At 42.2% G+C, this 14806-nt stretch overlaps 1 protein-coding gene across 1 annotated transcript in view; it reads left to right on the top strand.

Annotated features, from left to right (window-relative positions):
• Positions 1-14806, top strand: part of KCNU1 (potassium calcium-activated channel subfamily U member 1) — a 171379-nt gene that overhangs the window by 108140 nt on the left and 48433 nt on the right. The window contains exons 24-25 of the mRNA XM_067470858.1: positions 10106-10330; positions 13732-13909. Coding sequence (XP_067326959.1) covers positions 10106-10330; positions 13732-13909 — 403 coding nt within the window. The remainder of the gene's footprint in view (positions 1-10105; positions 10331-13731; positions 13910-14806) is intronic.

Here is a 14806-nt window from a genome sequence, read left to right as displayed (position 1 = left end):
TCTCTCCCACTGGAGATCAGAACCACCCCTTCTATCCTGACATTTAGGAAACAGGTGAAGACTTGGTTATGGAGACAGGCATTCGACGAGTGAGCCAACACCCTGAGATATGGATGGAGGATGATGAGCAACTATTTTAATGTGATGACGAACCATTATAGTTATTGATTGTAATTGCTGTTTTAATGTTTTACTGTAATATGTATTATGATGTTTTATTGATTGTATGTGACATTATGGTAGGAAACTGGTCTGAGTCCCTCAAGAGAGGTGAGAAGGTCGGTATACAAAACTTTTAAATAAATAATAAATAATAAATAAATTTTAGTAAAAAAAAAATCCCAGTGATCTCAACATCTGCATAGAATAGTTTTTTTAAAAAAATTGTGTCAGAAGTGACTTAAGAAACTGCAAGTTTGTGGGATTAACAGAACTCAAAAATCAGTCGGTGAATTGACACCAAATTTGGACAGCATACACCTAACAACCCAATGTATGTCCTTCACTCAAAATTTTTTGATTTTGTCATTTGGGAGTTGTAGTTCTTGGGATTTATAGTTCACCTACAATAGATTGTGGCAAGTTCTTGGTGGGATGGGCATCCCAAGACACTTTGTCTCTCTCCTGAGGAATCTGTACAAGGACCAAGTGGCAACAGTCAGAACTGACCACGGAACAACAGACTGGTTCAAGATTGGGAAAGGCGTACGGCAAGGCTGCATCCTCTCACCCAACCTTTTTAACTTGTATGCAGAACACATCATGCGATGTGCGGGGCTGGATGAATGCAAAGCTGGGGTGAAAATTGCTGGAAGAAACATTAACAACCTTAGATAAGCAGATGACACCACTCTGATGGCCGAAAGCGAGGAGGAGCTGAGGAGCCTTCTAATCAAGGTGAAAGAAGAAAGCGCAAAAGCCGGGTTGCAGCTAAACATCAAAAAAACCAAGATTATGGCAACAAGAATGATTGACAAATGGGAAATAGAGGGAGAAAATGTGGAGGCCATGACAGACTTTGCTTTTCTAGGTGCAAAGATTACTGCAGATGCAGACTGTGGCCAGGAAATCAGAAGACGCTTACTTCTTGGGAGGAGAGCAATGTCCAGTCTTGATAAAATAGTAAAGAGTAGAGACATCACACTGGCAACAAAGATCCGCCTAGTCAAAGCCATGGTCTTCCCTGTAGTAACCTACGGATGTGAGAGCTGGACCTTCGGGAAGGCTGAGCGAAGGAAGATTGATGCTTTTGAGCTGTGGTGTTGGAGGAAAGTTCTGAGAGTGCCTTGGACTGCGAGAAGATCCAACCAGTCCATCCTCCAGGAAATAAAGCCTGACTGCTCACTGGAGGGAAGGATACTAGAGACAAAGTTGAAGTATTTGGCCACATCATGAGGAGACAGCAAAGCCTAGAGAAGACAATTATGCTGGGGAAAGTGGAAGGAAAAAGGAAGAGGGGCCGACCAAGGGCAAGATGGATGGATGGCATCCTTGAAGTGACTGGACTGACCTTGAAGGAGCTGGGGGTGGTGATGGCCAACAGGGAGCTCTGGTGTGGGCTGGTCCATGAGGTCACGAAGAGTCGGAGATGACTGAACAAATGAACAACAAACAATCAGAGAGCATTCTGAACTCCACCAATGATGGAGACACACAGGACTCCCATGATCAACAGAAAACACTAGAAGGATTTGGTGGGCATTGACCTTGAGTTTTGGAATTATAGTTCACCTACATCCAGAGAGCACAAGGGACTCAAACAATGATGGATCTGGACCAAACTTGGCACAAATATTCCTTCTTTTTTTTTGTCATGTCAGGAGCAATCTGAGAAACTGCAAGTCACTTCTGGTGTGAGAGAATTGGCCGTCTGCAAGGACGTTGCCCAGGGGACCCCTGGATGATTTGATGTTTTTATCATCCTTGTGGGAGGCTTCTCTCATGCCCCCCCCCCCATGAGGAGCTGGAGCTGATAGAGGGAGCTCATCCACCTCTCCCCGGATTCGAACCTGCGACCTGTCAGTCTTCAGTCCTGCCGGCACAGGGCCACCGGGGGTTCCACATGCCCAAATATGAACACATATGGAGTTTGGGGGAAATAAACCTTGACATTTGGAGTTGTAGTTACTGGAATTTATAGTTCACCTACAATCAAAGAGCATTCTGAAACCCACAAATGACAGAATTGGGGCCAATTTCCCACACAGAACCCCCATGACCAACAGAAAATACTTAAGGCCATCCAGTCCAACTCTCTTCACCAGGGCAAGAAACTCTAATCAAAGCTCTCATGACAAAGAGCCATCCAGCCATAGATTGAGATATTTTTATTTATTTATTTCTGGTACTTTTACCCCACCCTTCTCAACCCCCGAAGGGGGACTCAGGGCGGCTTACAAAAAAGGCACAATTCGTTGCCTGTACAACTTACACATAATATACAAAAACGTAGTTAAAAACAGTTATCACAATTAAAACAATCAAACAACCAGTATATAACACATCATATAAAACATCATATCAAGCCATTCTCATAATCAGCGTTTCGTTTTCCAGAGTTCCATAGATCCAATCCATTAATCATTTCCTAGTCATCATCAAAGTTCTTTCTTTATCTGCCCGATTGTCAGAATGCCTGGTCCCAAATCCATGTTTTTAGTTTTTTTCCTGAAGGAAAGGAGCGATGTTGCAGATCTAATTTCCCTGGGGAGTGAATTCCACAGGCGGGGGGCCACCACCGAGAAGGCTCTGCTCCTCGTCCCCGCCAATCTCACTTGTGATAGAGGCGGGGTCGAGAGCAGGGCCTCCCCAGAGGATCTTAGGCTCTGGGGTGGGACGAAGAGGGAGATCCATTCGAACAGATACACTGGGCCGGAACCATATAGGGTTTTGTAGGTCAAAACCAGCACTTTGAATTGTGCTCGGAACTGGATCGGCAGCTAATGGAGCTGACACAACAGGGGGGTGGTATGCTCCCTTTATGACGCCCCGGTGAGCAGTCTGGCTGCCTCCCGCTGGACTACTTGGAGTTTCCGAGCAGTCTTCAAAGTCAACCCCACGTAGAGTGCGTTGCAGTAATCCAAACAGGATGTAACAAGAGCGTGGACCACCGTGGCCAGATCTGACTTCCCAAGGTACGAGCGCAACTGGTGCACAAGTTTTAATTGTGCAAAAGGTTCCAGGCTCAGCGATGTGTCCAGGATCACTTCCAAGCTGCGAACCTGCATCTTCAGGGGGAGCGTAACCCCGTCTAATACAGGCTGTAACCCTATGCCCTGTTCGGCCTTACGACTGACCAGTAGGAACTCTGTCTTGTCTGGATTCAATTTCAATTTGATAGCTCTCATCCAGTCCGACACAGCTGCCAAGCACCGATTCAAGGTCTGGACAGCCTCCTTGGTGACAGGTGGAAAGGAGTGACAGATTTGGACATCATCTGCGTAGAGATAACATCTCATTCCGAAACTCCGAATGATCTCCCCCAGCGGCTTCATGTAGATATTAAATAACATCGGGGACAGAATTGAACCCTGTGGGGCTCCACACAACAACGGTTGTGGGGCAGAACAGTTGTCACCCAGTAACACCTTCTGGGACCGTCCCTCAAGGAAGGATTGGAGCTACCGCAAAGCAGTGCCCCCGAGCCCCATGTCCATGAGGCGCCCCAGAAGGATACCGTGATCAACGGTATCGAAGGCCGCTGAGAGGTCCAGCAGAACTAACAGGGACACACTCCCCCTGTCAAGCTCCCGCCGAAGATCATCTACCAAGGCGACCAAGGCTGTCTCAATTCCATGTCCCGGCCTAAAGCCAGATTGTGCAGGATCTAGATAATCAGTGTCTACCAGAAACCCCTGGAGTTGTGTTGCCACCACACGTTCCATGACTTTGCCCAAGTAGGGGAGATTGGAAACTGGCCGATAGTTGTCGATATAATACAAAGATATAATATCATAGATTTGAAAGGGACCCCTAAAGAAAGACAATGATATGTTGTGTGTTCCAGAGTCGGCAAACCAGACACTCCCCACATCAACACTGACAAAGAAACAACAAGAAATACTGTTTACCCACAAGCAGAAAGAAATTACATAGATTAGAAACCATTACTTTATTTTCCAAATCACCAGACTGGGCCACAGCAACGTGTGGCAGGTGATAGCTAGTAAAACTAATAAATGTTTAACTCTGAAGCAACCTTTGTTCAGAGCCGTGCATGTGTGCTAAAACTTCTCCCATAGCCCTTGGAGTATACATTATTCTTCATCACCGTATACTAAATGCACGTTTCTTCACAGTCTCACTCCCTACCATCCAACAATTCTTATTAAAAGGTTATAGAATGGATCATTTCCATTGTTTAGCACCACTTGACAGTCTAATAATTGGATTTAAGGCACATTCCGCTAAATACAGCTTGAGGTTTCATTATTCAATTTAGACTAATCCAATTAGTTAGAGATGATCATTTAATTTGCCTATGATTCTAATCACTCATCAGCAAAGTTCCCCTGACACGAATCTTTTATTTCCCACTAAAGAAAAACCCATTGTGAAGCAATTGTGTTATGAATGTTCTGGCTTTGACAGCACTTGATTGGGAATGGGAACATATACCATGTACCAATCTTGTAAGATTTTCTCAGTCACACTTAATTAGTAGTCAACGTGTCATGTCATATGCAGAGGCCAAAAACGAGCACTCGTGATATAAGATGACATTGTCAGGTGTTCACATCATGGATTCCTTAGTAGAGAAGCCACTGGTTTCTACAAGAACTACAGACTGGCTTGTGTTATATGTTGTTTTCCCCCCCAAGGGATACAGTGACAACGAACTTCTAGTTGGGTGCTGACAACTGATTTACACAATGTATATTGTATACTAGCTGTACCCGCCACGCGTTGCTGTGGCCAACCTTCCCTTGCTCTTTCTTTCCTCCCTTCCCTCTTTCCTTCCTTTCCTCTTTTTCTTTCCCTATCTCTCATCTTTCTTCCATCTCTACCTGTTTCTTTCCTCCCTTTCTTTGCTCTTTGGTTCCTTCCTTCCTTCTTTCCTTCCCTATCTTTCGTTCCTTCTCTCCTTCCTTCCCTCTCTTTCCTTTCACTTTTTTATTTCCTTTATTTCCTGAAAAAGATCTTGGAGTCCTCGTGGACAACAAGTTAAACATGAGCCAACAATGTGATGTGGCGGCAAAAAAAGCCAATGGGATTTTGGCCTGCATCAATAGGAGCATGGTGTCTAGATCTAAGGAAGTAATGCTACCCCTCTATTCTGCTTTGTTTAGACCACACCTGGAATATTGTGTCCAATTCTGGGCACCACAATTCAAGAGAGATATTGACAAGCTGGAATGTGTCCAGAGGAGGGCGACTATCCCTCCCTCGTGATAAAAAAGAGCTTAATAAATTAAGAGAGGGCCCCCTCCTCTCAACACTGCAAGTTTGGAAGAAATGGCAAAATAAATTACAAATAAATAAAATAGATCCCTTTCCACTAGAAACCCTAGAAAATAAAGATAAAACATTTAGGAATTTAATCAGGTCCCTGAAAGAGAATGGAATAAAGAAGGTAGGAGACCTCTTGAAACCTAATGGAGATATTAAGAAATGGGATGAGATAAAGGACAAATGTGGTTCAAAGTATTGGATAGCTTGGTGGGGCTTGTCGAAAAGAGTACAAGAAATAAAAAAGAAAGAAACATCAGAAGCTCCATTGGATAGAATAATAGGTTGGAAAATAGAAAAAGAGAAAGGCATTATAGGGGAAATATACAAGGAACTAATAGCCTTATCCTACAATACAAAACATACTTTAGTAGAGGCCTGGAAACAGGATATAAACTTTAATGAAAACTTAGTAAACTCCTGGATCAATAAAACTCAAAAAATTAAACATCTAAGAATCAAAGAAACACAAAAGAAAATAATTTCAAAATGGTATAGGACCCCCTCTCAATTGGCTCACATTATGAAAAACACTTCTAACAAATGCTGGCATAAATGTGGGGAGACTGGTACTTTCTCACACATGTGGTGGGACTGCTCTGAAATCCAAAAATTCTATAATACTGTTAGAGAAGTAATAGAGGAAATAATAGGGCAAAAACTACATTGGGATAAAGCTCGATTTCTGTCCCTCAACATAGAGGTAAAGGAGGGAAACAACGAATGGTCAGAGATATTGAAATTTATGATAGCTGCAACACATGCCACAATCGCCAGAGGTTGGAAAGATAAAACAAGGTGGGACCTGAAAACTTGGTGGTCTTATCTTTCTGAATATTTAATTAGTGATTTCATTTATGAAAAGAAAAATAAATATTTGAATATTCAGTCAAGACAAGATTGGTTTAGAAAATGGTCTTGTTTAATCGAAAAAACGGAAGGAAAAGATAGGTACAGAACTTTAAATCAGGCCTTCCAGACAATTAAATCAATGAATTGATTCAAGTAACCCAGATGGGGGTGGGAGGGAGGTGAGGAGAGGGTGGTAAGGGTGGGTGGGTGGAGAGGGGTTTTTAAAAGGGTGATTAATCAAGATTTATGGTTAAGGGAAGCACAATTGGAACCTGTATCCTAGACATAAACATTGTAATCAGTTTGTGATATTGTCTTTTGATGCTAAGGTTCATATTGTATTGTTTTGTTATCCAAAATAAAAATAAAAAAAAATAAAAAAAATTACAAACTATCAAAAAACTATTGGCCTGCATCAATAGGAGCCTAGTGTCTAGATCTAAGGAAGTAATGCTACCCCTCTATTCCGCTTTGGTTAGACCACACCTGGAATATTGTGTCCAATTCTGGGCACCACAATTCAAGAGAGATATTGACAAGCTGGAATGTGTCCAGAGGAGGGCGACTAAAATGATATAAGGTCTGGAGAACAAGCCCTATGAGGAGCGGCTTAAGGAGCTGGGCATGTTTAGCCTGAAGAAGAGAAGGCTGAGAGGAGATATGATAGCCATGTATAAATATGTGAGAGGAAGCCACAGGGAGGAGGGAGCAAGCTTGTTTTCTGCTTCCTTGGAGACTAGGACGCGGAACAATGGCTTCAAACTACAAGAGCGGAGATTCCATCTGAACATGAGGAAGAACTTCCTGACTGTGAGAGCCGTTCAGCAGTGGAACTCTCTGCCCCGGAGTGTGGTGGAGGCTCCTTCTTTGGAAGCTTTTAAGCAGAGGCTGGATGGCCATTTGTCAGGGGTGATTTGAATGCAATATTCCTGCTTCTTGGCAGGGGGTTGGACTGGATGGCCCATGAGGTCTCTTCCAACTCTTTGATTCTATGATTCTATGATTCTATGATTCTCTCCTTCCTTGCTTCTCTATCTTTCTTTCTTTCCTTCTTCCAAGGCCTCAATACACAACATAGCAATACACTTAAAGCAAATTAAAAACAATTAAAGCATAATTAAACAAGAACCACAAGCAATAAACAATACATCAAACAGGATAAAACGGCCGGGCCAGAGTGAAGGGTACAAGATTAAAAAGTGCTGATGTGACAGGTGATATGTAAGGATTATAGGGCAGTGCAATGTGCAGTGTGTGGCAGTCTTAATTCTAATAAAGTGCGTCTGGGACTTGGTATTGGAGATTTCCTAATCGGGAAAGGCACATCGGAACAGCCAGGTCTTCAAGTTCTTTCTGAAGATTGCCAATGTAGGGGCCTGTCTAAGATCCTTGGGGAGAGTGTTCCAGAGATGGGGGGCCACCACGGAAAAGGCCCTGTCTCGTGTCCCCACCAAACGTGCTTGCGACACCGGCGGGATCACGAGCAGGGCCTCTCCAGATAAGCGTAGTGAACACGTGCGTTCGTAGACGGAGATGCGGTCACGCAGGTAGGCTGGTCCCAAACCGTTCAGGGCTTTGTAGGTAAGCACCTGCACCTTAAATTGGGCTTGAAAGATAAACGGCAGCCAGTGGAGCTCCTTGAACAGGGGGGTTGACCTCTCTCTGTAAGGAGCACCAGTTAACATACTGGCCGCTGCTCGTTGGGCAAGTTGGAATTTCCAAGCTGTTTTCAAGGGCAACCCCACGTAGAGAGCATTACAGTAATCCAACCTAGAGGTGACCAAGGCATGGACCATTCCGGCCAGATCGGCCTTCACGAGGTACGGTTGCAGTTGGTGCACGAGTCTTAGTTGTGCAAAGGCCCTCCCAGACACCGCCGACGCCTGAGCCTCAAACGTGAGCGATGAATCCAGGTGGACTCCCAGACTGCGGACCTGTGGTTTCAGGGGGAGTGTAACCCCGTCCAACACAGGTTGCCACCCTATACCCCGGTCAGGTTTACGATCGACCAGGAGGACCTCTGTCTTGTCGGGATTGATCTTCAGCTTGTTCCTCCTCCCAACTTACCTGTCCGAACGTATATCCCCTAGGGCTGGGCGGTTTCGTTTCGTTAATTCGTAATTTGTTAAAAATTCGGGTTTTTTATAACGAAGCGATAACGAACCATTCTGGAGCAACTTAAAAACGAAACGAATTTTTAAATTCGTTTCGTAAATGCTTCGGATTTGTTATGTATTTGTTTCGTTATCAGTTTGAGGTCGTTTCGTTATTATTTCCGCATGTCTGGGGCAAGTTTTATAGTTGTTTTTTGTTTAATTAGTGAAAAAAAATTATAATATCACACCAACAGTCAACAACAGAGAGAGAGGGAAGCTTCAGAAGTTCCCCCTGTCCCATTTGGAGGTTTTTTAGCATATTGCGCGTCTGCGTCCGCCATTAACGAATCGATTCGTATTGTTTCGTATTTGTTTCGTTAATGTTTCGTAATTTTTTTTACATTTACAAAATTTCGTAAATATCGAACTTTTTAAAAGAAAAATTTCGGAATTCTTTTAAATATTGAAACGCAAAACCCCCCAAAAAACGAATCGATTTTAGAAACAAATTTTTCCGTTGTTACCCAGGCCTAATATCCCCTTATGAACCATCTAGAACCTTGAGATCGTCCAGTGAGGCTCTGCTCTCGGTCCCGCCTTCGTCTCAGGTACGTTTGGCGGGGACGAGAGACAGGGCCTTCTCAGCGGTGGCCCCCCAGTTATGGAACGCCCTCCCTAGAGAGATTAGATCTGCTCCCTCCCTCCTAACATTTTGGAAGCAAGTCAAAATGTGGCTGTTTGAGCAAGCATTCAAAAACAAAGAGTAGCGGATAATATAGATAAAAGATATAGGAAATTGACGATGGACGATGGAATTGGACAATGCTTGACAATAAGGAGACGCCAATGATGTTGTTTTTATTGCTGTTGTGGTTTATGTAATTGTAATGTTTTTAAAAAAATTATGATACTGTGTATACTGTTTTGTTGGAAACCGCCTTGAGTCGCCGATAGGCTGAGAAAGGCGGTATACAAATACAGTATATATATATTAGGCCTGGGTAACAACGGAAAAATTTGTTTCTAAAATTGATTCGTTTTTTAGGGTTTTTTGCGTTTCGATATTTAAAAGAATTCCGAATTTTTTTTTAAAAAAAGTTCGATATTTACGAAATTTCGTAAATGGTAAAAAATTACAAAACAATAACGAAACAATAATGAATCGATTCGTTAATGGCGGACGCGACCGCGCAATACCCTAAAAAACCTCCAAATGGGACAGGGGGAACTTCTGAAGCTTCCCTCTCCCTCTGTTGTTGACTGTTGGTGTGATATTATAATTTTTTTTTCACTAATTAAACCAAAAACAACTATAAAACTTGCCCCAGACATGTGGAAATAATAACGAAACGACCTCAAACCAATAACGAAACGAATACATAACGAAATACGAAGCATTTACGAAATGAATTGAAAAATTCGTTTCGTTTTTAAGCTGCTCCAGAATGGTTCGTTATCGCTTCGTTAACAAAAAACCCGATTTTTAACGAATTATGAATTAACGAAACGAAACCGCCCAGCCCTTATATATATATATATATATATATATATATATATATATATATATGTTTCCTTATCTCTTTCTGGGTCTAACTGAAAGGGCTACATTCTTTAATTCTTTAATTTATTAATTTAATTAATTAATAATTTAATTGTTAATTGTGATTGACGAGATATCACATGTACACAAATTATTTGATCCTATCTAGAAACGCAAGAAGAAAATGATCATGAACTTGCACGATCACATTGTGGTCTGTGTTTTTGGAGATGCGACTTCATCACTGATTGGACTCCGCAACTTTGTGATGCCCTTACGAGCTAGCAACTTCTTAGTAAAAGAACTGAAGGAAATTATCTTTCTTGGAACTCTTGAGTATCTGCAGAGGGAATGGGAATACATCCATAATTTCCCCAAACTGTATGTCCTCAAGGTATATGTTTTCCTTTTTCCTCTTACGGTTTGCTAATTTGTTTTTAAGTTGCTATCAAGGTGTTTGTCCCATAAGAGTCAACATGTGTGGGAAAAATATAGTCCCTGACTTCCTTCACAGTTTAATCAGAATTATATATACTGTATATATTGACAAGCTGGAATGTGTCCAGAGAAGGGCGACTAAAATGATCAAGGGTCTGGAGAACAAGCCCTATGAGGAGCGGCTTAGGGAACTGGGCATGTTTAGCCTGAAGAAGAGAAGGCTGAGAGGAGATATGATAGCCATGTATAAATATGTGAGAGGAAGCCACAGGGAGGAGGGAGCAAGCTTGTTTTCTGCTTCCTTGGAGACTAGGACGCAATGGAACAATGGCTTCAAACTACAAGAGAGGAGATTCCATCTGAACATTAGGAAGAACTTCCTGACTGTGAGAGCCGTTCAGCAGTGGAACTCTCTGCCCCGGAGTGTGGTGGAGGCTCCTTCTTTGGAAGCTTTTAAGCAGAGGCTGGATGGCCATCTGTCAGGGGTGATTTGAATGCAATATTCTTGCTTCTTGGCAGAAAGGGGTCGGACTGGATGGCCCATGAGGTCTCTTCCAACTCTTTGATTCTATGATTCTATATGCTCGAGTATAAGTCTAGTTTTTTAGGCTGAAAAAGTCTCCCTCGGCTTATACTCGAGTCAAGGTTATTTATTATTTCACTCTGTTGTTGTTGTTATTATTCCATTTATCATAGAATCATAGAATCAAAAAGTTGGAAGAGACCTCATGGGCCATCCAGTCCAACCCCCTGCCAAGAAGCAGGAATATTGCATTCAAATCACCCCTGATAGATGGCCATCCAGCCTCTGTTTAAAAGCCCCCAAAGAAGGAGCCTCCACCACACTCCGCAGCAGAGAGTTCCACTGCTGAATGGCTCTCACAGTCAGGAAGTTCTTCCTCATGTTCAGATGGAATCTCCTCTCTTGTAGTTTGAAGCCATTGTTCCACGTCCTAGTCTCCAAGGAAGCAGAAAACAAGCTTGCTCCCTCCTCCCTGTGGCTTCCTCTCACATATTTATACATGGCTATCATATCCCCTCTCAGCCTTCTCTTCTTCAGGCTAAACATGCCCAGCTCCTTAAGCCGCTCCTCATAGGGCTTGTTCTCCAGACCTTTTATCATTTTAGTCGCTCTCCTCTGGACACATTCAGTTTACTTTATTATTGTTATTATTACAATATTACTCTATTATTGTTACTACTACATTTATTAGTTTACTTTATTATTGTTATTATTACATGTATTATTTTATTCTATTATTAATGATATTACTTTTCCATTATTTTGCTTTATTATTATTATTATTATTATTATTATTATATTTTAGTTTACTTTGTTATTGTTGTTATTACTATTTTACTCTGTTATTATTACATTTATTATTTTATTCTATTATTAATGTAATTATTACATTTCCATTATTTTGCCTTATTATTATTGGATTGTTGTAGGTTTCTTCGGGCTATATGGCCATGGTCTAGAGGCATTCTCTCCTGACGTTTCGCCTGCATCTTTGGCAAGCATCCTCAGAGGTAGTGAGGTCTGTTGGAACTAGGAAACGTCACCCTGGTCAATCCACAGATATATAAATCCTTTTTCCTAGTTCCAACAGACCTTGCTACCTCTGAGGATGCTTGCCATAGATGCAGGCGAAATGTCAGGAGAAAATGCCTCTAGACCAGTGGTTCTCAACCTTCCAAATGCCACGACCCCTGAATGCAGTTCCTCATGTGGTGGTGACCCCCAACCATAACATTATTTTTGTTGCTACTTCACAGCTGTAGATTTGCTACTGTTACGAATCATTATGTAAACATCTGATATGCAGAATGTATTCACTAGACCCAATTTGGCACAAATACCCGATACACCCAAATTTGAATACTTGTGGTGTTGGGGGTGGGGGCAGATTGATTCTGCAATTTGGGAGTTATAGTTTCTGGGATTTATAGTTCACCTACAATCAAAGAGCATTCTGAACTCCACCAACGATGGAAAGGAACCAAACTCCCTTGACCAACAGAAAATACAGGAAGGGTTTGGTGGGCATTGACCTTGAGTTTTGGAGTTGTAGTTCATCTACATCCAAAGAGCACTGTGGACTCAAACAATGATGGATCTGGACCAAACTTGGTACGAATATTCAATATGCCCAAATGGTGGAGTTTGGGGGAAGATAGAGCTTGACATTTGGGAGTTGTATTTGCTGGGATTTATAGTTCACCAACAATCAAAGAGCATTCTGAACTTTACCAATGATGGAATTGAACCAAACTTGACACACAGAACTCTCTTGACCAACGGAAAATACTGGAAGGGTTTAGTGGGCATTGACCTTGAGTTTTAGAGTTGTAGTTCACTTACAACCAGAGAGAACTGTGGACTCAAACAATGATAGATCTGGACCAAACTTTGCACAAATACTCAATATATTCAAATATGAACACTAATGGAGTTTGGGGAAAATAGACCTTGACATTTGAGAGTTGTAATTGCTGGGATTTATAGTTCACCTACAATCAAAGCACATTCTGAACCCCACCAACGATGGAAAGGAACCAAACTCCCTTGACCAACAGAAAATACAGGAAGGGTTTGGTGGGCATTGACCTTGAGTTTTGGAGTTGTAGTTCATCTACATCCAAAGAGCACTGTGGACTCACAATGATGGATTTGGACCAAACTTGGTACGAATATTCAATATGCCCAAATGGTGGAGTTTGGGGGAAGATAGAGCTTGACATTTGGGAGTTGTATTTGCTGGGATTTATAGTTCACCAACAATCAAAGAGCATTCTGAACTTCACCAATGATGGAATTGAACCAAACTTGACACACAGAACTCTCCTGACCAACGGAAAATACTGGAAGGGTTTAGTGAGCATTGACCTTGAGTTTTAGAGTTGTAGTTCACTTACAACCAGAGAGAACTGTGGACTCAAACAATGATAGATCTGGACCAAACTTTGCACAAATACTCAATATATTCAAATATGAACACTAATGGAGTTTGGGGAAAATAGACCTTGACATTTGAGAGTTGTAATTGCTGGGATTTATAGTTCACCTACAATCAAAGCACATTCTGAACCCCACCAATGAGAGATTTGGGCCAAACTTCCCACACAGAAAATACTATTTTCTGATGGTCTTTGGTTTCCCCTCTGACACCCCCTCGCGACCCCCCGAGGGGTCCCAACCCCCAGGTTGAGAAACATTGCTCTAGACCATGGCCATACAGCTCAAAAAAACCTACAACAACCTAATGTTAAAGCTTATGCATACATGTTTTAAATGACTCTTGAATTGTTGGTGTTCCTGAAGCTTTGGTTCTTGTGTTTTCTTGTTCTTCCCAGGGCAGTGCGCTTTCTTGTGCAGATCTGAGAGCAGCCAACATCAAGCAGTGTGCCATGTGTGTCATTCTCTCAGCCCATGCCAAAGGGGGTGTTGGTGATCAAACATTAGTGGATACAAAATCTATCCTGGCCACACTGAATATACGTTCCCTGCAGCTAAAGCTGAATCCAGTGACACGTAAGAAGGGGACAAGTCAATGCCTAAATGAGACCTAATTTCTCACCTATTAGAGCTCGGGTGGAGGGCAAAAATGTTGTGTTTGTTTATTTCATTTCTTTCTTTACAGTATTTATATTCCGCCCTTCTCACCCCGCAGGGGATTCAGGGTGGATTACAATGTACATATACGAGGGGTATTTTTTAAGTAAGGTCCGTTGGAACATAAGTACACAAGGAAAGTTTATTTCAAAAAAGTAAATTTATTTTCAGAAAGTACATACTTCACTCTATTTTTCGACATAGTTGCCAAGTTTGTTCAAACACTTATCATACCTCTGAACCAATTTTAAAATACCCTCTTCATAAAAACTTGCCACCTGCTCCGATAACCAAGAGTTCACTGTCATAGAATCATAGAATCAAAGAGTTGGAAGAGACCTCATGGGCCATCCAGTCCAACCCCCTGCCAAGAAGCAGGAATATTGCATTCAAATCACCCCTGACAGATGGCCATCCAGCCTCTGTTTAAAAGCTTCCAAAGAAGGAGCCTCCACCACACTCCGGGGCAGAGAGTTCCACTGCTGAACGGCTCTCACAGTCTGGAAGTTCTTCCTCATGTTCAGATGGAATCTCCTCTCTTGTAGTTTGAAGCCATTGTTCCGCGTCCTAGTCTCCAGGGAAGCAGAAAACAAGCTTGCTCCCTCCTCCCTGTGGCTTCCTCTCACATATTTATACATGGCTATCATATCTCCTCTCAGCCTTCTCTTCTTCAGGCTAAACATGCCCAGTTCCTTAAGCTGCTCCTCATAGGGCTTGTTCTCCAGACCTTTTATCATTTTAGTCAAGCCTGTAGCGAGGGGGTGGTTTTAGGGGTTCAAACCCTCCCCGAAATGTTTCAGATTTTTTTTAAAAAAC

This window comes from Anolis sagrei, chromosome 7 (genome assembly GCF_037176765.1).
Source record: "Anolis sagrei isolate rAnoSag1 chromosome 7, rAnoSag1.mat, whole genome shotgun sequence".
Lineage (NCBI taxonomy): Eukaryota > Metazoa > Chordata > Lepidosauria > Squamata > Dactyloidae > Anolis > Anolis sagrei.
Note: the sequence above shows the minus strand (reverse complement) of the source record. Positions and strands in the feature narration are given on the sequence as shown.